The sequence below is a fragment of the Typopeltis vanoorti genome, chromosome 9 (genome assembly GCF_054136105.1).
Source record: "Typopeltis vanoorti isolate ZY-2024b chromosome 9, IOZ_Tvanoo_1.0, whole genome shotgun sequence".
Lineage (NCBI taxonomy): Eukaryota > Metazoa > Arthropoda > Arachnida > Uropygi > Thelyphonidae > Typopeltis > Typopeltis vanoorti.
In genome coordinates, this window is record NC_143557.1 from 125,598,122 (window position 1) to 125,623,811 (window position 25,690).

General features: G+C 35.4%; 1 protein-coding gene across 5 annotated transcripts in view; it reads left to right on the forward strand.

Annotated features, from left to right (window-relative positions):
- Positions 1–25,690, forward strand: part of LOC150103507 (uncharacterized) — a 107,548-nt gene that overhangs the window by 66,196 nt on the left and 15,662 nt on the right. For all 5 annotated transcript variants that reach the window (XM_090397611.1, XM_090397615.1, XM_090397613.1 and 2 more), the window contains one exon: positions 3,960–4,891. In XM_090397611.1, coding sequence (XP_090253737.1) covers positions 3,960–4,891 — 932 coding nt within the window. The remainder of the gene's footprint in view (positions 1–3,959; positions 4,892–25,690) is intronic.

Sequence of the window (25,690 nt, forward strand, 5' to 3'; positions counted from 1 at the left end):
CATTATTATAGAATGTAAGTAAATTGCTAAAATATAACCTTCCCTTAGTAAACCCATGCTGTTGGTTGCAAAGTAGAGATTCTCTGTCAACACATTTCTAAATGCAAGCCCTAACCAACTTTTCCAAAATCTTCACCACCACTTCTGAGATACAGTGGTCGATAGTTGGATACCTAGGTCTTTGCACCACCCTTGAAATCAAATAGTAATTCCCAAATGATGCAGCAGACAGGATTGCATCCAATAAAAATCTTAAACAGCCTACTTATATTATTTTTGGTAATTATTTGAAAGATCAAAATCAAAGCTAAACATTAAGAAAAACCACAACATTTATTAAAGCAAAGTTATATGTGTAACTGGCTTCTAAAGCTTTTCCATGTTAAATAATTAGATAATTATAATTATTTTTAAGTACTACCATTAACTTTGCTTGTGGAATGTTTATACATTCATGTGTGCTGGTCGATTTGTGAATTTGTAGCCTAGCATTGAGCACAAATTGTCAGAAGAGTATTAAAAATGGTATTAAAATTGTTAATTGTATTAAAAACAGTTATACTTTTTTAATAACATGTTTCTAATCAGAATAGCATTTAAAACAGTTGATTTTAAAGCAGAAAAGAAAAGTTTTGAATTAAAATAGCATGGGATCTATTAAAATAATGTTAGTGTTGTGAGAGAAATATGTGTTGCCCCCATGACACTTTGCTTTATAATGATACATTCATACAATGATTTTAGCAACGTTATGCTTCCATGAATCAACCGATGCCCAGTTTTCATGAACTGTTTGTTTACAACATTGTTGCTCACTTCACTTCATCTTTTTTTCTCTCTCTCTCTCTCTCTGTGTCTGTTTGTCTTTTGTTGTGAATTGTAAACTATTTATAACTTATTTTGTTTATAACTTACCCAAACAAAAACAAATTCTTAGTGAAGTGAAAAGTACCACACTAATTATCTGTAAATAGACAGTCTTATTATTGAAATGGAAAACCTTTTTAATGGTGTAGATAAGTGATGGCGAACCTATGATACATGTGTCAGCACTGACACACTGGATTTCAGGTGACACACCTTGGATGTTGAAAAATATTGGTATTCTGATTAAAAAACTGTGATAAATCGTGTAAGATTGCTCTCAGTTAAGGTGAAGATAGGTTTTGGCTTTGAGAATAAACTCAAAATATTTCAACGTGATTTAGAAAGTAACAATTTTAAGTATTTCCCAAGAGTGAAAATTTTTTTTTAATGAAACCATCCCCAAAAATCGTGAACAACATATCAGCCAATTTACCTAAGTTCTAAAGTCAGTAACTAAGCAGTTTTCTTCTAGATTTGAGCAATTTCGAATATTGGAACAAACAATCCAATTCATAAAGCATCCTGATGAAACAGAATTCATGGATCTTAAATTAGATGGCTTTGAGTAGTTGGATTTAAAAGATCTAGAAATGCAACTAGCCGACTTCCAGTGTAATCCTATCTGGAAAAGAAAGTTTATTGCTCTTAGAAATGAATTAGAAGAACTTGAGCGGGAATGTCTGCATGATACCGCATATAAAAATTCAGATTGTGAAATTCTAAGCGTGTGGAATAGCCTTCCTGAAAACTTTCATGCTCTTAAAATCTTTGCTAAAGCTCTTCTACATACTCTTGTGAAACCCTATTTTCTGCCTTAAATAATATCAAATCGAAAGGGAAAAATAGATTGAGCAATGATTTGAGCGCTGCCTATGTAGCATTAAAATGTACACACTATAGCCCTTCTATAAAGCAACTTTCTACCAGCACTCAGCAACAGAAAAGTCATTAAATGTAATGTAAGTTTGTAATTTCAGTTTATTAATTGTATAATATGAATTGATAGATTTTATATCAGTGTCCTATTAAATAAATAGCCTAATAAGATATGTATAAGTTACCATCTGTGATTATGTAGTTAAATTTATAATGCATGTATGCAAATTGCACATCAACAACGTCAATATTTAAAAAAAAAAGCTGTTTGACACACCTAGATAAAAGGGTTCGCCATCACTGATCGATGATCAAACTGGTTGGCATGTACTCTTAAGCCAAGCTATTCAGAATAACTTTTCCATTTGCAAAAATTATTCAAAATTTTTCTTTTGTGTATCTGATGTGAAAAATGCTTTATCACATGACTGCTTAAAAATGTTGTTATACAATTAAATGTATCCACACTTGTGTATGTGGGAGGAGGAGGTTAGCATTGATTCACTAAATGACAAACTTGCTGTTGATGGTGGGCTAGAACCTTTTCAGTGATATCTCAGTATGGGTACTGCCATTTGTTGATGGCAAGTTTAATTTTTGATTACTCACTTTTGTTAAAAAGTATTCAGCCACTTTAATTTGTAAGAAAATTTAATTTTTATGTGAGCTTTCAACATACTTAAATAAAAATAGAAAAAAATTGTTATCCCACTCACAATAAGAATGTACTATAGGTTTAAGAAAACTTTTCATGGGTGGGAGCCACATAAAAACTTTTGTTGTTTCTTACAGAAAAAAAAAAAACTTGTAGAGTTATGCTTTGGCATCCAGTTATAGAATTAATGTTTTGATTATTGAGATTTCTGTTCTGTATTACTGATAACCCAGATGATCACAAATAGTTTTTTTTTTTTTTATACAACTGATAGTTCTTTATACAACAAAATTTTGACTCTCATTCACCTTCCCATTACATATTAGGCTCAGTAGTCAAGTGATTTGGCTTTGTAGAAACCTAATTAATATTCTGATAAGGTGGTTAATCCTGTTTGCATAGTCTGATATGCCTGTATATTGCATGTATTAATTTTTATACTTAGATTACTCACTGTTTGTTTTTTATGAATTACTCAGATTTTGTTTAAAAGTATTCATCCGCTCCAATTTGCAAGAAAGAAAGAAAGAAAATTTAATTTTTAAGTGAGCTTTCACTACAATTAATTAAAAATAGAAAGAATCCTTAGGCCACTCACAGTATGAATGTACTATCCTCTAGCAGTTTTGTCTTTCATGCAGGATGAAAAACCCAAGTTTGCACTAGATAAAACTCTGCCACCTCTTTATGAATTGCTAACTCATCTTCAGTTTAAAAGCATTTATAAAAGTTCTTTGATTCCTTGGTGGAATTTGAATTCATTCCAACCAAGGATATCAGTCATTATAAAGTAATGTATGGAGACTCTAATTTGCACAGTATACCTGTACAAAGAAAAATCTCGGACTGAAAGCAGAGACCTTTTGTTTTGACTTGTTGAAGGGGAGTAACTTATGATTTTTGTCTGTTTCACTCTGCAATGTATTGAAAACTGTATATATAATCTTTTTTTGTTTTTAATGGAATACTGAAGAAGTTTCTTTTGCAAGTTGATCTCTTGTCTTTCCTTGGATATCTGTCGCTGCAAGTTTCATTTTTAAAACTTTTAATATTAAATATTAAACACTGTATTACATGTACTGAATTGTAATAGATTTTTTTTTTGCATAATCACGAGATATTCATCATTGTTTATGGTAGTGGCAGACTTAAGGATAAAAAAAAAAAAAAAAAAAAAAAAATGTGGGGTGAATTCTGTGCATGGAGGTTTTGACTGTTAGACATAGTCCTAGTTTCTATTTTGTGTTATTCTGAACTGAAATAAGATGACATCTATAGGTATGAACAAAAGAATAATAACATGAGCAAAATATTTATAATCCTGACACCTGGAATTTAAGCCTGCCTCCCATTTTTAACATTTTCTTGCTCTGCTACTAATTCATTAGCAGGGCAAGAAAATTTATATCCTTTTGTGTAAGCCCGTTCTTATAATCACTTGCATAAGTGTAGATAAAATTATTTTTTTATTATATTATATATTGAATATTACATGAACAAAAGTTTTGTTTTTATGCCTTTGCATGAATGTTATTGAAATATATTTTTGAATTTTTTCCAGGACCACATTAAAGCTCTATTACATCCAGAAATTATTCAGATATTTGCTTACGAGCCAGTTATGCAAACAGTATTCGAGTGTTGGACATGGATTGAATGCTTAGAAAGGGCATATGCTGTTTGCATTTCTAGGGACAATGTAGATTGTGAGTTGACAGTTTCTGGCTCAGAATCAGCAGTTGCACTGACAGTGGAACAGATGCAAGAACTTGTAGATATGCACAAATTATCAAATAGTAATCCTGATTCTAATGATGTAAAAATGGAAGTTATGGAAGAAAATATAGATGATTTAATAAAAGAAATGTTATCTAAACATACCCAGCTAAAGACTGAATCTAATTCGGAGTTTTCTACTTTGCATCCTTATGTAAAGCAGCTTTTACTCTCATGGTTGCTAAAGGCTTATGGAGAACATGAGGAAAAGTCATTTGGGGAAACAGGAAATAACAGTGTTATATGCTTAACTGAGGATTATAATATCCAGAAGCAGTCCAACTCCGATGTGTCTATAATTATCCTAGACTCAGATGCTGAGGACAAACCCCAAAATGCAAAAAGTGAGCAAACTGTTCAGCATCAAGATTGTAATAATAGATGCCAGAATCAAAATGAAGCTAATTTTATTCCTTTTACAAGTGAATCTTCAAATTCCCTCAATACTTTACCCAATTCAGTGTCTGCCTGTGGCAATTGTTTTTCTGGTCCAGATATTGAAGTTCTTACCGAGGTAAAGCATAATGGAATAAGTGATACAGGATCATTTCCTGCTGTCAATAAGAAACTGAAAGATTGTCAGTCATCTTTTCATTTTAGGGGTAAATTGTTTCTTTCTCCTTGTGATCAGCTTAAGGCATTAGCATCAAGTGCTAAGAGACTGCAAAATAGGCGACTGCGACCAGTAGTTATTGATGGTAGCAATGTTGCTATGGCGTGAGTATCCTTTCTGTTTTTAGCTGAAATATTTGGTTTTCTTTCTCATTGTTACCTAAAATATTTGGTATATTGTAGTTGGAAATACATAACCTAAATAGTTCTCTGTGTCGATCCTGATATTACTTCATATTTTTAAATCCTGTCATTCTGTACTCTTTCCTGTGTAGGAAAAACATATTCCCATTTTAATGGTATTTAGGTCAGAGAAGTGGAATACGAAACCCAAGTTTTCCTTCTGCAAAACAACCTAGCCAGAGAACACACATTTGCCAAATATAATTATAGCTCACAGCCTCTTTGTTTTGCTGTATTACTAAACAACAGTAGCAATGTGTGATGTGCTAGCACATGGCTGTCTGATGGTACTTGGATTTAATCTCAGAGTATGAAATTTAAATGTTATCTAATTAATGTAGGGCTTACATTACATTTTATTTGAAAATTTAGCATTACACCATCATGGTCATCATATTTCTGACATGTAACCTCAAGAGGGGGATACAAGATGATGATGTTGTTGTTATTATTATTAAGAGAGACCTCCAGGGAGTCAGACTCATTGAGGGAGACAACATACTACACACACCAGCTATCATACTTATTCTTGAATTCATTCACACTGCTTGCACTCACAAATCTAGTCAGAAAAATCAAAGAAAAATCTAGTCCTCACACTTTTCTTGGCAGCCTTCATTCTCAGCTTCCAAGGATGACCTCTTGTCCTTTTCCCACCCTCCATGAATTGAAAAATTCCATTAATTGAAATCCTGTATGACCCTTTCAGAAGTTTTTCTCAATCATATCAACCCGTTTTCTCCTGTTTGCTAGTGTCTGCAGTCTACGAATTATCAATCTGTCTTCATAATCAGTATTTCACAATCCTGATATCATTTTTAACACTCTCCTTTGTACTTTCTCCAATATGTCAGAATCACAACGGAAACCAGGAGACCAGACCTGTGCACAATGATCCAAGTGAGGTCTTATCAAGGCCTTGTAAAGAGGCAAAATAACATCCTTATCTTTACATGCAAATGTTCATTTTAGCAATACAATTATCTTTTGAGTTGCATTTGCAATTTTTTGCACATGGCCCCAGAACTTCAACTTCTTATCCATTACCTCCAAGATTCCTAGTCTTATCAGGATTCATTATCAAATAGCTATATGTCGCTTGTCAAATCCTTCCTAATATTTTTAATGTACAGATTGAATAACAGTAGACCAAGCACTGATCTTTGTGGTACACCACTTGTTATTTTTTTTATTTTTATTTTTATTTATTTATTTTATTAATCTTTGTACTATTTATGGGAAGTACTACCCTTACATCACGTCCAGACTTGATATAGGCCTAAGTCTTTACAAGTGTTTCACCCTATGCCTGTTTGAGTTATCATAGTAGTCATTCTCTGGTGACAATGCCATGCCACCAGTGTGCCCTGTAGGACCCTCAAGGAAAGAACTTTTATATCCTTTTGCATAAGCCCAAGCTGTTTTAAGTCCATATAATTATCTGCACTCCATACGCCATGTAAAGAGATGGTGGCGCTGGTAAACCTCGGAGTTGCCCCTGCTCCTCCTGTATCTTACTAACTAGATCTGGGTTATTTTTATAATAATTTACTTTATTATTATTATGGCTATAGGCTAATGGGCACCCTGTTCCCACCACCTGGGTATCAACTACCCAAACGTCACTACCTCTTTTAATCACTAAGTCTGGCTTACACAGACCTGCGGAGATCCTATAATGTGGTTCCACTGCAGTCTCCCAACCTTTGTTCTTAAAGCGGTTGATCAGAATGGAGACCACGCATCGTGCTTCCTCACGCAGATCCCATGGGTGCGGAAGCAACCCTGGGCTATAGGAGACAATGTCTCACTGTAGTGGCAGCCAGCCCTACAGTCGGAGTCATCACTACCCCATCGAGCTCTGCGGGCTCGAGTAGGTAGGGCATTGATCCTCATCCTGATAAGGTCAATATACTCGAACTCAGGGAGGAGGCTGGTGCCATCCCTTACCCAATCATGCTGGGGAGGCACCATATATGACTCTTTTAAAGGAGCACCATCTACAGAACAGTGCAATAGAGGTGCCCATCTCGTGTTCTGTGGGTGCTGACTCGATTAGTGTACCTTGGTAATAGGACCAGCCTTTAGCCCACCTAAAGTCTTCTTGTATTAATGGGCTATAGAAAGCCTCTTTGCAGATGAGGAAAGAAGATAGTTCTAACTGCGTGATTCTTGATAGCCGCAGGCGTGGGGTCAGCCATCTAAATGATGGAATCCTAAGCCCACCATCCTTCACCCTCGCATGGAAATATGTAGTAGGAGTATCAGGCGGCAGTCAGAGCCATGATCTGACTGCTGAATGGATAGCCCTCTCCATTCGGGACAGTACCGAGTATCCATGCTAATACTGTATAACCAAAACCGTTTTCTCCAATTTATTCAACAGTGTACCATGCTGTATTCTGTCAAAAGCCTTAGCATAATCCAAAAGTATCATGGTGTATCCATTCCCCTTTTCTAGTTCAGTGGTAACATTATTATAGAATGTGAGCAAGTTGCTAAAATATGACCTTCCTTTAGTAAACCCATGTTGTTCAATGCATTGTAGAGATTCACTGTCAACCCATTTCTGAATGTGAGTCCTAACTAGTTTTTCCAAAATCTTCACCACCACTCCTGAGATACTAATTGGTTGAGAGTTGGATACATTTCGTCCATTCCTGCAGAATCATCCCTGTTCCGAGACTGATATTAAACAGCCTGGTCAAAGGAATGGCAGTTCAGCTGAACACTCTTTTAGCACACATGCTGATATTCCATCAGTCGCTATTGCTGAATTCTTATTCAGTTTGTGCAACAGTTGTAATATCTCGTCCTCACACACCTGTGTTTCTTCATCTAGTGAAGAGGTAACAGTGAGCTCAATGTTGCATTAACCAGGTTGATAGCTTTAACAGAATGGGCACTCATTAACTGAACCTCTTCTGCATCTGTACCCCTCACACCATCAGGATTTAGAAGAGTTATTTCTTCATTTTCATTCTTTATTTTACTTGCAGCATATCGATAGAATTCTTGTGGGTTGTCTTTAGCACACAGACCCAGTTTCTTTTCATACTCAGACTTTGCTTTCCGTACAACACGTGTGCGGCTTAAGTGCTGTGAGGACATCATGTTGGAGGCTTAATGGATTTTTTTACAACACTCAAAAAGAATTAAAATAGAATTTAATACTTCCTATATTTCATCCTAGTCACTAGGACATCTACGGGGATTACAAAATCAATTAATGTAACATATACACAAATAACAAACAATACTAAGCCCAACCACGTGGGTGACACTAAAGTATTGTTTGTATTGTATTGTTTGTTATTTGTGTATATGTTACATTAATTGTTTTTGTAATCCCCGTAGATGTCCTAGTGACTAGGACGAAATATAGGAAGTATTAAATTCTATTTTAATTCTTTTTGAGTGTTGTAAAAAAATCCATTAAGCCTCCAACACGATGTCCTCACAGCACTTAAGCCTCTACACACGTATTCTAATCATCCATGGAGAAGAATTAGCACGCAAATCCAAGCAATACGGTAAGTCAAAACTACGACTATCTAGGCAACTAAATAGGCTGACCTTTCTAAAACAATGTCGGGACACAAGAGTGATACCAAACTGCATTAAAATGAAGATCAATTTCCATTCCAAAAAAGCACTTCGTATATATAACCGTGCCAGCCGGGCATTACTCCGCATTACTCCGGGCATTAATCGCCTCTACACGTGCTACCCTCGCAGTGACGAACGCCGCCATTTCTTCTTACATTCAGAGCTCTCCACCGTTCTTAACCCTGAACTTTGGTCGATTCTCTCTGGCATTTCGGAAACTTCCGCACAGAGAGAATTCCAAAAAATAAAAAATAAACACATCAAGAAATATAGCAACCTTGTGAAAAACAAACCACAACCACAAATTCAACCGCTCCAGACAGTAATAAACCTCTCTTCCAAAAGGCTCAACGACGATGCCATCACGCCCTTTGCCTCGGCCGTAATTTTGCCGTCGCTCCGAAGGAAGTGCCGGTGCTTGACATAATGGTGAACATCAAACGTGGAGTCGGTCGCTTACCGTCGGAGATAGCTAACAACATCAGACTTGACGTAGCCAACATCCTCGTGCATTCTTTGCTGCCAAAAAGTAATTTACCATATGCCCTACGCACGGCTCTCCTGAAACTACATAAAGAAAAAAGTATCATCATCACCAGAGCGGATAAGGGTAATGCCACAGTCATTCTTAATACCAGTGAATACAATCGTAAAATGAACATTATCCTCTGTGATCGCGCTACCTATATCCCACTAGAACACGACCCCACAAATACACAAGTTAAGAAACTAAAAATCTTACTCAAAAAAGTATCTTCCTGGCCCCCTGACATCACGAAAAAATTTAAACCTTTCCGCTCCCGTCCCCCCCGAATATACGGTTTACCAAAAATCCACAAACCCAATTTCCCACTCAGGCCTATAGTAGATGCCACCAATGCACCTTGCTATAGACTATCTAAACAGCTGGCCAACTCTCTGATCCCCCCTCACCGGAAGGTCCCCTTCCTATATAAAAAACTCTACTCACTTTAAAGTCCTCACAGAAAATTTAACCTTGAATAAGACAGACATATTGGTAAGCTTTGATCTCCTCTTTGTTTACCAATATTCCCTTAATTGACACCGTATCTCTCTTAGAAAACGTTTTTTCCTCTGACATCTTAGATCTCTTTTCCTTTGCCATTAATTCTGGGTATTTCTCTTGGAATAAAAAAATCTACAAGCAGATAGAGGGAACTGCCATGCGTTCCCCCCTCTCACCTCCCCTTGCCAATTTCTATATGGAAGATTTTGAAAAATGAGCCATAGATTCAGCCCCACTCAAACCTTCTATCTGGCTAAGATATGTAGATGATGTGTTCTCTATTTGGCCTCATGGCCCAGACACGTTAGACTCCGTCCTCAGTCATCTCAATAGTCTACATCCAAGAATCCAGTTCACTATGGAAAAGGAAAAGAACAATTGTTTACCCTTCCTAGACACCTTAGTCACACGCCTGCCTAATGATACACTTACCTTCACCGTATACAGAAAACCCACACACACAGGCAGATACATTCTCAAACTCTCCCACCACCACCCCTCTCAACAATATGGCATTATTAAAACTCTTACCAAGAGAGCCCACAATCTTTGTTCCAGTGGAACCGCCCTCACTACTGAGCTTAACCACACACACAGAACTTTCCTCTCCAATGGCTACAGTGATCACAGTATCAAAAAAATAATCAACTCCTCCCCCATTCCCCCGTCCTTCTCGTCAACAAGATTTTAAAAATGCTATCACCATACCCTACATCCGTGGCACATCCGAAAAAATAGCCAAGATACTAAAACAGTACAACCTACACACAGCATATAAGCCCCACTGCAAACTTGCTACCCTTATCCGTTCTACGAAAGATCAGCTCCCTCCTCACTCTCTGCCTGGAGTTTACAAAGTACCCTGTTCCTGTAAGCTGGCGTACTTTGGACAGACAGGCAGATCAGCATCCATCCGTCTAGAGGAACACAAGTCTTACATCTTCAAACACAACTATGGCCATTCAGGCTTGGCTGACCATGTTTTGGACACCACCCGCAGGGTATCATGGAAGAAAACCACCATGCTCCAACACAGCAAATTCAAGAAAGAGAGACTTTTCTTAGAAGCAGCAGCAGCTCTCAAAAACCAACCAAATCTCAATAAACACTCTGGTGATGAGAAACACTCATCACCAGAGTTCACACCTTACATTCCAGGCCACCTACTACTGCCCTTAGAGGGCGCTCTACCTAGATAGGACTTTAGTGTCACCCACGTGGTTGGGCTTAGTATTGTTTGTTATTTGTGTATATGTTACATTAATTGTTTTTGTAATCCCGTAGATGTCCTAGTGACTAGGACGAAATATAGGAAGTATTAAATTCTATTTTAATTCTTTTTGAGTGTTGTAAAAAAATCCATTAAGCCTCCAACATGATTTCCGTACAACAGTTGTGACTATTCTAGCCTGCTGCTTATAACGTTCATAACTGACATCATCCTTATGCAAACGGTATTCCTTCTACATCATCCTTTTCTTACGAATCTCTTACTTTATAAGATTACACATCCATTTGACTCCTACTTTATTTATTCTTCTCTTGGGACACATTCTGATATCGCATAATTTAAGTATTGTTTAAATGCTTCCTATGCACTGTCGATATTCTTTCCATCCAGCAACTGATTCCATTCCACTGAACTCAGTATATATATATACTCCTCAGTTGGTCATAATTTCTTGCTTTGTAGTTCAGCATGTAACCATTTCTGAATGGAACATTCATAAACTCAGTCACTTCCCAAGTGAGTACGGCATGATAACTGTCACCAACCGGAGGCAGAATATTTAAGTCTTTAACTGGAACTCCCTCTGACACTATAATCAAATCTAACACTCTTTGCCCTTGAGTTCCTTCTAATACATGCTGCTTGAGGAAGTTGTTCCGCATCAACTGAATAAATGCATTTTCATTCTTCTCATGAGATTCTACTGCTACCCAATCAATATTTGGATAATTAGTCTCCCATTATGATTACTCTTTCCATGCTCCTCTTTTCTATTTGGTGATGCATTACTTCATCACTAGCAACCGATCCACCAGGTCTGTAACAACACTGCACTATGTAATTGAACTTGTTAGATTCCACCTTACACCAGATGGCGTGAAACCCACTGCCACATGAAATATTATTAGTACTAGTAGTACTACAATCATAGGTCTCAACTCTAACTGGATTCAAGTCATTTGATATCATTAGCAGCACGTCTCCTCTCTATCCTTCCTAAAAATACTGTACCCTTGACACTCGATTCCAGTTAGTAGGTATGATTCTGCTAGCCAGATCTCACTAATACCTACAATCTGAGGTCGCAACATATTGAATAAGGCAACATACTCTATCCCTTTGTTTCTGATACTCCTAGCATTCATGTACAGACATAACAATCTCCCTGTTTGTTCTTTTGTATTGTCTTGTCTGCAGTCTGTTGGACAACTTGCAGAGCTCTCTTCACCTGTAATGCCTTACACATGTAGACATCTTTGCACACATTTGAAGGGTCTGAACCGGACAAACACAAACCTGAAATCCTTGTCAACATTTCCATGACAAAGTCCATTTGCATCATTAACACAGTTATATAACATTGTCGCTGTTACACTCACATTCACACCATTCTTCCCTTTATAATTTAGTTTTCCTGACTCTCTGTGTTAGGTCCCATACCAGTTATTAGTTTTTCTGGACTCCTGATATACCAAATGCATTCAGGTATAGGCTGTCTCTCTTATACAAATCCAGTACTACATGAAAAAGATACATAATTACTAACTTTCTATCGACAATTTCCATCCAAATTAATCTGCAAACTGTCAAGACTCCAATAACATTGTATCTTATATTTCACTCTTCTAAGGCACTTTTTACTATATTAGTCCATCTAGATTTTGGTCTTCCTCTGGAGTATTTTTCCTACCATCCTGGTAAAGAACACTTGTTTTGCTAATTGTATTGAACCTGTATGCTAATTGTGTCAAGTTTTTTTTTTTTTTCCCTAATATCCTCATTTCTAAATGACACTGCCATTGATGCCATGTGTTCACTCCCTTAATCTTTCTCAGAACTGTCAGATTTGTGATCTTCAGCCTTTGATCAAGTGTTTTATTTATAACCCATTTCTCAGATACACAGGTTAAAATTTGTTTGACGACTGTCTTATATATATAGCTAGTTTATTTATATATTTAATTTTCCATCTTCACTAAAAAGTGTGCTTAAATAGCTGAAATGTTTTACTTGTTCTAGGTTTTCCACTCAGAATGAAGGTGAAGTTTTCAATGTTTCTCCCTGTTTGCATTATCTTTTTTATTGCTTATTTTCATACCAAATTTATCACAATAGTTATTTAATCTAGCCAGCGAATCCCACACACTTGTACTGGATTTATTTAGAAGTATAACATCTGTATAGAGTGTTGAGATTAATATCTCCAATTTTGATGTCAGGTTTAATATTACTTTTCCTTCATAATGTGATCCATATTGATGATGAATAACAATGGAGATATTGCACACCCTTACCTCACACCTGATTTAATATCAAACTATCTTCCAGTGAATTGAAGTGTTTGTTATTTAAGAGATACTTGTGCCATGAAAGGTTTAAATTAACATGAAAAAACTCAAGGAATAAGTAATACAGTTTATATAAGGCCATGAGGTTGTTTTATATGCCTTATACAATGGAACAAGAATCTTCTTACTTCTACATGTCAGTTTCCTCTGCATGATTCCCAGAATTCGTTGTGTTGTCTTCACAATTTTGGCACTGTGTCCTCTAAATTTTAGATCATTATCTACTATCACCCCATCTATTTCCTTCACCTCCAACTGTATTTCCACTAAACGTAAATTCTACATCTCATCTTTGTTTCCCAAATTTTAAAACCGTACATTTTGCAACATTGAACTGGCATCCCCACTCCTGCACCCATCTCAATCTATTCAAGTCTTCTTGTAGGGCCACATCTGCTCTACTCCTCATAGTTTGTACTAACTTTGCATCATCTGCAAACAACTGAATATTTCCATCCAAATCTTCCCCAATATTAACATATAGGTCAAACAGCAATGGCCTTAAAACAGACCCCCGAGGCACACTACTAGTGACTTTCCTCTTTCTGGATATTGCTCCATTAAAATTGCCCATAATGATCACCCTTTCCTTATTTGCTTGACTAATCCGCACAGTTAGCCTAGTGGCTTTGCGCTTCGCAACCATATGCCTGGGGAAGGAGTGTCCTAGGTTCGATTCCCGTCCACGACGTGAGGAGCTTAAGGATCTTCCTCAGCCATAGCCAAGTTAGCCAGTCTTGGGCGTGGGCAGCAGGGTTTTTTCCGCCAGTTTATCTGGGGTTTTTCATCCCGCAAGCAGGCAAACCGGCCCTGTGAACACACAGGTTACAGTCATAAATACTTACGGCAAGGAAGGCAATGAGAAACCACCTTGCTCATAATCATCTCTCCCTAGAATGGTAGCATTTAGCTACCCTCCCGCGGCCGTATGGCAGATGGGAACCAGAAGAATTTGATTATACATTTCATAGTCACTACCACGATCATATCACCATTACCAGGTCTATAACAGCATCTAAGTATTTCATTCTATATATTTCATACTGCCTCTATCTCATGCCATACTGCCTCAAAACCACATCTCTATTTTGTTTGACATAACTCTTTCTCTATCATCATAGCACTTTACCTCCCATTTTTACTCTTTCTGTCTTCACAAAACATATCGTACCCCTCCATCTCTATTCCTATCAGGATGTCATACTTATCCAGCCATGTTTCAACAATTCTTGCATGAACAGATTCAATTAATGCAACCATTTCATTTACCTGTTTCTTACACTTCTAGCATTTGTATATAAACATAACAGCGCATTCCTGGATCTATAGCAAGTTTTACTGATACACTTATTAGATCTGACTTCTCCATACTTGAGCCATTTCTTTTTCTCCTTATTCTTCCTTAGAATCTTCTCCAAATCCAACTATTTTCCTTTGATCCCATCCCTTTCCCTTTTTGTCTACATACACACATACATTCACATCTTCATTTGTGTGCATGTGTGTGTGTGGCATCAACCTTTCTCACGCTGGGTTACCCTCTCCGCCCTGAGTCTCCCCGTTTCCCTGTTTGTCTTGCACTTTGTTCTCTCATTCTCTATACTCATGCTACCCACTTCTTCACTTCTGCCACTTCAATCTCTCCTTTCTTGCTCTCCTTCTCATTCACATTGCTTCTTACTTGATCAGACTCATTCTCTGTACTAATTTCTCCACCTTCCACAGCAGTCCCTCACTCTTATAAGAGTTCAATCCATCTTTCAAACTCATTCCACACATTAACAAACTGCACTCCTTTCTTCTCACACATTTCCCCTTACATATACCATTCACAATCTTCGCTCTCCATCTCATTTCATCACTATCATACTTGGGTAATACACTATCACACTATTATCCTTTCCTATCACACTATTATCGCACAATCTAACTACCTTTCCTATCACACGATCTAAACGTGGTTCTTGTTCCCAGTCAAGTCATTTGTGCCTATTACCATTACCAACTCTTTTGCTCACTTACTCCTCATATCCAATGCCTCAGTCACTCACTCTATTCATTTTACCTCTTGGAAAACAAACCTTATGCATCTTCTCTTTCACCACACCTCTAATAATTGAATCCCCATACAACGCCACTCACAGATCTTTCATTACAAATATTCAAATTGTCTTGATTTCACTCTGCATCCATCTCATCTCTTTCCTCATCTTAACCGATTCAACTTTCAAATCTTCTGTCACATTTTTGCTCTCATTCACTCTCTCAATTTTATTGCCAGCCATACACAGTTGTTTGCTGTCAATGCTGCTCACCACCTTCCTTTAATTGCACTCTGTTTATCAACTTTCGCTACATTCATATCACTTTCATCTTTCTTATCATTGATTATTAAATTCATCAGATCACTCATTTGCTTTTTTCAAAACTTTTTTTATCATTCTTTAGCTGCTCTTTTACACTTTTTTCTATCAGATGTGATCGCTCATCTTCCTCGTGGCATTCTCGCTACTAGCACTTTCATTTACCAATACCTTACCACTCATTCAGATTACACTTTGCTCATATCCTCCTCCTATTTGCCTTAAATATCCATAATTTATCTACATAATCGAACGAATATATATAGCACACCTCGCATTTCACATCAAAATTAAATTCATGCAAAGACAAAGCTGCTGCCTTCATAAAAAAAACTTAAATTAACAAGCCCACACACTAGAAATGCTGCAAGCACACAACTTTTACTGCAACTTTTACTCATAAACAGCCTTTTTTACACAAACATTCTAACGAAATGCCTCCTACCAGTTTTAGTGGAAGCTCCTACCAGTGTCAAGGTTTCAGCGTATTTGAGCCAGAAAATGTCACAAACATTTTTTCTGTGAATAGATTGGCAGATGAAGAATTACCCATTGCCAGTCCAAACTGTCTATAAAAGCTGCTGTGTTGTTCTTCTACTAAAAGAAGCCAGGCTAGAAGCAATTTTCAGTTTAGTGATGTCTGGTGAGGAAAGATCTTTAATTAGATCTAACACAACATCAGTTGGAATGTTGGTAAACAGAGAAACTCACTCCAGGCTGGCAAGAATGTCTGATGGTAATTTATCAATATTTGACAACTTCTGAATAAAATAGGCTTCAATGTTTGATATAAGAGTCAGAGTTCTTGATGTGATTCCATAACAGAAACCAGCCAGATGTTCAGATATAAATCAGTCAGCTGATACCATTCACATTTGGTCTTAATGGAATATTATTCTTCTGGATCTTAAGAGACCCTTATAGCTTTGGAATTAGGGAATGAAGAGACCTTTAATTACAATTAAGTTTGCATATCAAATCAGTTTGCAAGTTATGGAGTAATTCCATTTGTTTTCTCATGTGTGGTTCTGGTAAGATCGTGGTGAACATTTAAGTAAGTAGAGGAATCTTCAAGCATGAACAATATTTTGGAACTCTAATCAGTCATGTTTATAATAACTTACATCTCCCTTATCAACTTTGAGTATAATAATATATATATTTTTTTTTGTTCAAAAAGTAAAGTGCCTTGTCTGAACTCATAATATTAAGTCTAGGTGTTGAAGAAGAAAGGAGAAGGCCAACAGTTTTAAATCTGATTTTTGCAGAATCATAACTAAAAAAAAAAAGCAACTTCAGCCCCTTTTCAATTTTTTGATTCTTATTGGACATTCAAAAAATACACTGAACAGAATATTTTCAGAAAATCTTTCTCTTCTTCAGAACCAGAATACCCAATACAGGGACTCGATTTCCATCCAGTATATTGATAATGTGTCAATCAAGATTTCTTCTCTTCTCAAAGAACATATTTAAGTATCTTTCAAATCAGTCCAAACCAATTGTAGCCTCCTCAGATTTCCAAAGAATGTATTCCCTTCTACAAGCATCGGGTATTTAGCAGATATAATGTTTTCCTGCAGTCATGTTATATAGATAAGACAGGCCAAAGTTTTTAGGTGAGAAAGAAAACATGTCGGTGATGTAGAGTACAAAAGGAAAGAAAAGTTTGGAGTTAGCTCACCATGTTCTACAAAACAAGCTATTGACTGGAATACATCCACAATGTACAATTTAGAAGAAACCTTTTTTTTTTTTCTTAGAATCAAAGAGTCTGACAGTAATTCATTCATATGGTCACCTCAATAAAGGTTTATTCTAAATAATGTCTGGAAGTCACTAATTAGATCTTTTGACATACTAGGAATTCTACACACACACACGCACACACGCGCACACACACACACGCGCACACACACACATGCGCACACACACACACACACACACACACACACACACACACACACACACACACACACACACACACACACACACACACACACACACACACACACACACAGAGAGAGAGACAGATGACATGTGCCATGCCTCATTGTAGTCATATTTATTTTTTAAATATCAGCTGCTTTCTTCATTTCTTCAATAAAAAGCCTTGATGAAGTCACAGATAGGAGTGTTTGTGCAAAACTAGTCTGTTTTGATTAATCTCTTGTGTATTATGCAGTAATTAATAAAAGTTCCCTAATACTTGTGTAGGTTTTATAGTCATACAATTAAAAAAAAAAAAAAAAAAAAAACTGATTTTCAGTTTTCATGTGCTGAAGATTGGTTGACTAAAGTTTTTTTTTTTAATTAATCTAATTTTTAATTTTTAATCTAATAACATTAGATTGATTTGAGTGAAACATTTAGTATTTAGAATCTGTTAAACTTTCTGAAGTTATATCATTGAGACTATTTTAATGACAGAATTATATCTGTAGTTACATATGCCAAAACACAGCTTCAGATTTCAGGATAAAATGTAAATTTTTTAAGATAATTACATTAGTAATATAACAAAAAGATTGCTTGTGAGCATTTCTTTGTGTTGTTATTATTGTTAATTTTATTGGCTTTCTATCTTATTCTTACCATATTATTTCATTCTTCATCATCAGTGTACCTTTGAGGAGTGTTCCAGTTGCTATGACTGTGTTTACATTATTATTAATCTCCTATCAACAATTTTCCTCCAAATTAGTCTATTATTTGTCAGCACTCCAATATTGTCTTATCTCTGATTGAATCAGTCTACCTAGACCTTGGTTTTCCTTGGAGTTTTTTCCTCTCATCTTGATGTCAAACACCTGTTTTACTAATATTTCTTCTCCCATTTTGTTTAAATGACCATACCATCTTAGATTAGCTCTGCTCACACATTCTTGAATAAAAACAATATCAAGTTCCTTCCTAATGTTTTCATTTTTAAATTGATTCTGCCATGGATGACATCTGTTCATCCATGGGAATTCATATCTCTAATCTTTGATTAAGTGCTTTACTTAACCTTCCTACCGGCTAGGACGTCTATAGACGTCCAACTAAATCTGGATAAGATTCAGCCCACCTGTTTAAAGAACCTGGATAAGAAGTGCAATTTGACTGTCATGTCCATTAGAAGGTGTGATAAACCCTCACGCTGAAGAGAAAGGTTAATCGGATTATCTCCCGTTCGTAGCTGCCTCTCAGTTGCCTATAACAAGAAACGGACTTTCTTGTTCCATGCTGGTGAACTGGATTTTAGTTATATATGATAGACTAAAAATAGAGAAATTATTTATATTTTTGTTTTCTCTTTTTATTCTACAATACAATTTTAATTTCTGGACAAAATAAAGGTCTTGCATAATTTCTTCACTTAACCAATTTAATTTTTTATTTTTTTGCGCTAATTTTTTTCTAATCGCTACTAGACAAAAGATTTTTCTTTGTTCTCGAAGAAATTAATTCACGATAATTATTTGGAATATTCTTTTAAAAAAAGAAAAGAAAACCGGCTGCCGACGTTCCAAGTTATATTAATTTTATTTTTGTACAAAACCATCGAAATCGAATAATACTTAACAGATTTCCTTTAGGACACGCTTGAGCAACTTTGCTTTATAGAGAATAACATGAAATTCTTTAATCATATTACTAAATTTTTTCTTCATGTTGTATAGTAATCTGTACTTTCACTTTCTTGGTTTCCTTGTATAATTGGTCATTACAAAATGAAATTAACAGTTATGATTTAAATTTATATTTTCTGCATAATTCAGATATTTTATTCTCCAATTTTTAAAGTAAGCGATACATTTGCTTATTTTTATCATTCAAAATATGTATATCAAATGTGAAATTTCATTTCCATATTTTTACAATAGAATTGAACTTTATTTCGCCTCTGATAGTTTAACCCCCCCCCCCCCCGTTGCATTACTATCACACACCCGAAAACTGTTATGAAACATAGGTACAGTTTTTATTTAATTCGTTATTTTTCTCTAGTAATTGTTCCACATAACTTTAATTTTTCGATACTGAAACTATGTGGTGATTATTATAAATTAGCAAATTATAAATCAGACAATATACATATTTCCTGATTATTATAAATCAGGAAATTATGTGATATTCGGATACAGGTGAAATTAATATTTAAAATCACTGTCATCCTTCAAATGCAATATCAGAATAAAGAAAGTGAAAAACCCGAAGTTTCGAAATACATTTCGAAAGCCCGCTCTCGAAATGTATTGGTCTACAGACTGGATTCTGAACACGCCAATGTTTCGTGATGTTATGACTGAAAAACAATTCAGTCTCATCATGAAGTATTTGCATTTTCAGAATAATGAAGAATACGATCAGGCAACACATCCTTGCCCAGTCCTCAACAAAATTTATGATTTTCTGATGAAAATCCGTCAAAAATGTAGATCACTCTACATTCCTGAGAGAGACTTGAGTATCGATGAAAGCCTTATGCCATTCAAAGGTGGACTGAAATGTAAGCAGTATATTCCCAAAAAGAAAGCGAAGTATGGAGTAAAATTTTTTATGCTTTGCGAATCGGAAAGTGGATATCTTTGGGATTTCAAACCTTATACGGGAAAGCAAACTGTAATCGAGCACGATAAATGTTCGGATCTCCCCTTGTCGATGCGTGCAGTAATGCAGTTACTAGACCCTTTACTGGGGAAAGGTTACTGCATTATAATGGATAATTACTATATATGTGTCCTGAACTCGCTGATTTGCTTTTACAGCATCTTACAGATAGTTATGGTACTGTAAATGCAAAAAGGCGAGATATGCCTCCAGATCTGGCTTCAGGAAAGCTATCGAAGGGGGAAATCCGAACTTATCAGCGAGGGAAAGTCTTTGCACTACGTTGGAAAGACAAAAAAGATGTTTTTCTGCTATCTTCCCTGCACAATCCATCAGCGGAATCCGTGGAGAAGCATGGTTTGAAGAAAGAAAAACCCATTGCTGTGTGTGCATACAACGACACTATGGGTTGAGTCGACAGGTGCGATCAGCAGCTATCATTCTACTCTGTAATGAGGAAACAGCATAAAAAATATTACAAAAAAGTGTTTGGACATGTTATTTGAATTTTGAAGTGTTTGGATTTTGTTACTTGGAACAGTTTCCTCCTGTACAAGAAAAAATGTTTGTCTACCATAACATATCTAGAATACAGAATAGAAATTGCGAAAGCATTGCTGCATGCACATGCACCTTCTTCAGCAAGCAGAAAAACAGGAAATCCTGTCAGACATCTGAGGTTGAACGCTGCTAACTCCAACCATTATCCCGAAAATCTACCACCAACGGCTAATAAAAAAAAAACCTCCACGCAAATATTATGTATGTAATAAAAAAAATATCAGAAAGGAAACAAAAATCTGGTGCCCTGAGTGTAAAACTGCTTTGTGTGTTTACCCTTGCTTCAAGGTGTTCCACGCTGTTCAAGAATTTTAAATTCTGAACAGTATGAAATAAAAAATGTTTGCTTTCAAGGCCATCAAAACAGTCCTTTTCAGGACTACAAATATTGATAGAGGGATACCCGAATGCACTGTTTCTTTTTCATCTTGAAGGCTAATTTTTAAGTTCTTTTTATGACACAGAGAAACTAGAAAGAGTATTCCAGGTAAAGTATTTCATCTAAACAATAAAAAATAATGAAATAAAATCTACCCTATATATATATAAAATGATAAGCTTTTTTATGTCATGTTTATCGAAACGTTTTGAAACTCAGGGGCTACCCTGAGTGTCGAGTCTTCAAAATTCGAGTCATCAGAATTCAGGGGCTGAACCCCCTTTCGAGTTATCACAATTGAAGGAGAACTGGTCTACCATACCGGAACACGGGGGGTTGGGCATAGCCCCCCTAGTTAATAAATGAAATATATAAATAATAACGGGAACATTTTCACCTTCCAACACTCAACATTGATGTGATATGGGTTCCAAATTTCTTGTTTCGGAGATATATATATATATATATATATATATACAGGGTGTTCGGGATAAATTTGACATATTTATAATTAATTATATTTTTCCGTAAGTTACATGTATTAACACACACTTCTCTTCATTTAAAAGTTTGGACCCTTCTTCATTCATATACAAGATGTCAGAAAGGATGGATAGCTGGAACCCACTTGAATCATGAAAGAGAATAACTTGTATCATGATGATTCGTGCCCGCCATCAAAATAAGGATATTACGACTGCTGCCCAATGCTCCCTGAATACAGTAAAAACAATCAGGCATGAACTAGAGACTTGCAATGGTGACTACGAGGATGTAGCAAGAAGAAAGATCCCTAGCAGACGATCTGATTGCGTTCGTACAGCAGAATTCCTCGCAAATCTGCAGGAACAGGTGTTGAAGAACCCTGGCATTGGAATTCGGGCTTTGTTCGTGGAGTTGCTAACTGTAGTCAAGCCCTGGATAACAAGGGTAGCCAATGGTAGGCCGTATGTATGGCAGCAGGATTCGGCCCCTTGCCACACCTCTGGGAAAAGTCAAAAATGGTTGTCTGAAAATTTCTACGACTTCACCAGTCCAAATGTTTGGCCTCCAAACTCCCCAGACCTTAACCCCATGGATTATTTTGTATGGGGTGCAGTTGAAAAAGACACCAATCGCACTTCCAGTAATACAAAAGCCCAGTTAATGGATAAAATTAAAACAGTTTTTGCAGCCCTTCCCAGGGAGACTGTAGCATCAGCTTGTTCGAGGTTCCGAAGCAGAATTGAAGCTGTGATTGATGCTAATGGTGGTTATTTTGAGTAAATCTTGTTGATAGTATTGTAATTAACTCTGCCTGTAATGTTTTTTTGTCAATTCATTAAATTTAATAGATACAAAGAAGATTTTCTTTTTCCTTACGAAACTGTCAAATTTATCCCGAACACCCTGTATATATATATATGTTACAAAGTTTTGTAATAAAAATTTCTGCTACAATGAAGTTTGGCAGAATCAACAATATTATTACCACCTTATTTCTGTTTCTCGTGTGGGAGAAAAACGGTAAAATGTCACTCTTATAATTATATGAGATGTTATAATGGCAAAAATAGTAAGAAAAAAGTCATTGGCAGTTTCTCTTCAAAACACAAAGAAAGAACATTGTAAATTCAGCCAGTGGAAAAGAAAATACTACATATTTTTCTCCTGTTATCTGATTTTTTTTCTTATAGTTCAAAGAAGAAATCACTGCATATAACATGAAGTCTGCAGGAGGGAAAAAAATCTGGAAATTGGTTACATTATAAAGAATAGAGAAATCATGTCAGAAAAATTATTCACGTATGATTCTAATCTCAGCAGACATAACATTTTCTTCTAGATTAGATATCTAAAGTAACTGAACCTTTGCTACTATTTTACACTAAAATGAATGGGTATGTTCCCCAAGTGATTTACGTTTGTAACAGCTGTCTTGCGAACGATTTATGAAATAAATTATCTGAAATATCCACAGATTGCTTAGGTCTATATCCCCCCCCCCCAAAAAAAAGAAGATTATGAAACGAATATGCACCTTTTCTTTGAAAATAATTCAAATCCTCTTTTTCAAGATAATTGTATGATTTAATTTCTAATTTTTGATAATAAGAGTGAAACTGATCATTATAAATTAAGCAATTATTTTGGCATAAATAATGTATAAGCATGTAAACGAAATATCAGTATTTCTGTTAGAATATAGGTAATCAACAATCGAAAAAGAAACATGACATTCTTGACATATTCTGCACTACAGCCTGGGGCACTTTAGTGTTCTCCCCTTTCTTCTCAATAGCACTGAGAGTAATAAGCCTTCAACTTTTCCTCCAGCTAAGAGGATATTACCAAGTAATATCCTCTTAGCTTTTCTGAAATAATCTACGTCTTTAGAAGACGTAGATTATTTCAGAAATAGCTTCCAGCAGCAGAAGTAATATTTAGATTTTTTTAATGAAAAACAAACAAAAATAATACTACTGAACTTTCTTTTGTGTGGTATGCATATAAACAATTTTGCATGGTGAAAATATAGCATATTATTTCTAAAATTTCACATAATTTCAGCGGGCAGTAGAACAGCTGGTTTTAGATTGCAAATAAATAGAACAGAATTAGAAGTTTCACAATACAATCTGATTGCCGTATATCTTTTGTCAAAATGGTAAAATGAAGTAATTGATTTTGAATGCTGTCTAGAAAAGCTTTCAAACCTGTGAGTTCTAGGAGAGGATAAGGAGGGGGGGGGGGGAAAGCATTAGAAAATCTTCAAAATGAAAAAGAATTTTGAATCATTCCGTATATGATATTTTTCCCATTATATTTTCAACATATCTACGAGGATGTGCACTAGATATTATCGTAATATGCATAATACAAATAAATAAATGACGAAGGCGAAGAATCACTGCTAAAATATCATTGGATATAAATTTTTGATACCAAAAAGACACACAATCGGAAACCGAGTAATGCAATGTAGCATTTTAACATTTTTTTTTATTTTGTCTTTATGAATAACAAAAAATCGTTTCTAAAACTGAAATGTGATGATCCATATAATGCTATTTCGCTAGAAACGAAAGAAAAAGGACATATTTATTTCAATAAATATTGTTTAAAAATATAAATATTTGACATAATATTTTCAAAGCAAACATTTGAAAATTCTGTATTCGAAAAAAAATTATTCAATTATTATACGTAAAGTGAAAGATCAATCAGTGCAACTCTTCCGGTGCACTGATTTGTAGAATTACCAAGTATTTATAAGACAGATTATTTCAGAAATAGCTTCCAGCAGCAGAAGAAGTAATATTTAGATTTTTTTAAAAGAAAAACAAACACAAATAATACTACTGAACTTTCTTTTGTGTGGTATGCATATAAACAATTTTGCATGGTGAAAATATAGCATATTATTTCTAAAATTTCACATAATTTCAGCGGGCAGTAGAACAGCTGGTTTTAGATTGCAAATAAATAGAACAGATTTAGAAGCTTCACGATACAATCTGATTGCCGTATAGCTTTTGCCAAAATGGTAAAATGAAGTAATTGATTTTGAATGCTGTCTAGAAAAGCTTTCAAACCTGTATAGAAATTTAGAGTAGTTATGCAATTCAGTGCCAGGAGAGAATAAGGAGGGGGGAGAAGCATTAGAAAATCTTCAAAATGAGCAAAAATGTTGAATCATTCCGTATATGATATTTTTCACATTATATTTTCAACATATCTACGAGGTTATGCACTAGATATTATCGTAATATGCATAATACAAATAAATAAATAAATGACGAAGGGGAAGAATCACTGCTAAAATATCATTGGATATAAATTTTTGATACCAAAAAGACACAATCGGAAACCGAGTAAGGCAATTTAGCAGTTTAACATTTTTTTTTATTTTGTCTTTATGAATATGAATTTGTCTTTATGAAACAAAAAATCGTTTCTAAATCTGAAATGTGATGATCCATATAATGTTTCTATTTATTTCGTTTCTATTTCGCTAGAAACGAAAGAAAAAGGACATATTTATTTCAATAAATATTATTTAAAAATATAAATATTTGACATAATATTTTCAAAGCAAATATTTGAAAATTTTAAAATTCGAAAAAAAATTATTCAATTATTATACGTAAAGTGAAAGAACAATCAGTGCAACTCTTCCGGCGCACTGATTTGTAGAATAAAATACACCAAATTCACTATCACTAAATAGATTCATTGCAAAAGCTGATCAGTGGGCATTTCAGGATTGATTTTTTTTTCGCATATGTGAAATTGGTTTCAATTTTTGGGAAGAGACACAATAAATCATTTTAGAGGCAAGAAAGGTCAAATAATTAGGACAGTAAATGAAATTCTAAGCAACACAATAGACGTAAAGACAGGGGGAGGGGACACAAAGGTCACTCAGCAACAGTTAATCCACTAATGCTATAGAATAGCTGTAACGAGATTAACGGCGGAGGAAGGTAATGGCATGATAAAAGGTAGAATGCCGACGAAGTTTTGATCCATGAAAAAAGCTAGGGAGGATTGAATATTTCATCCACACCGGCCGGTTGGGAGGTTAATCTTCTAGCTCAAGTTTCAGATCCATAATTTAAAACTGT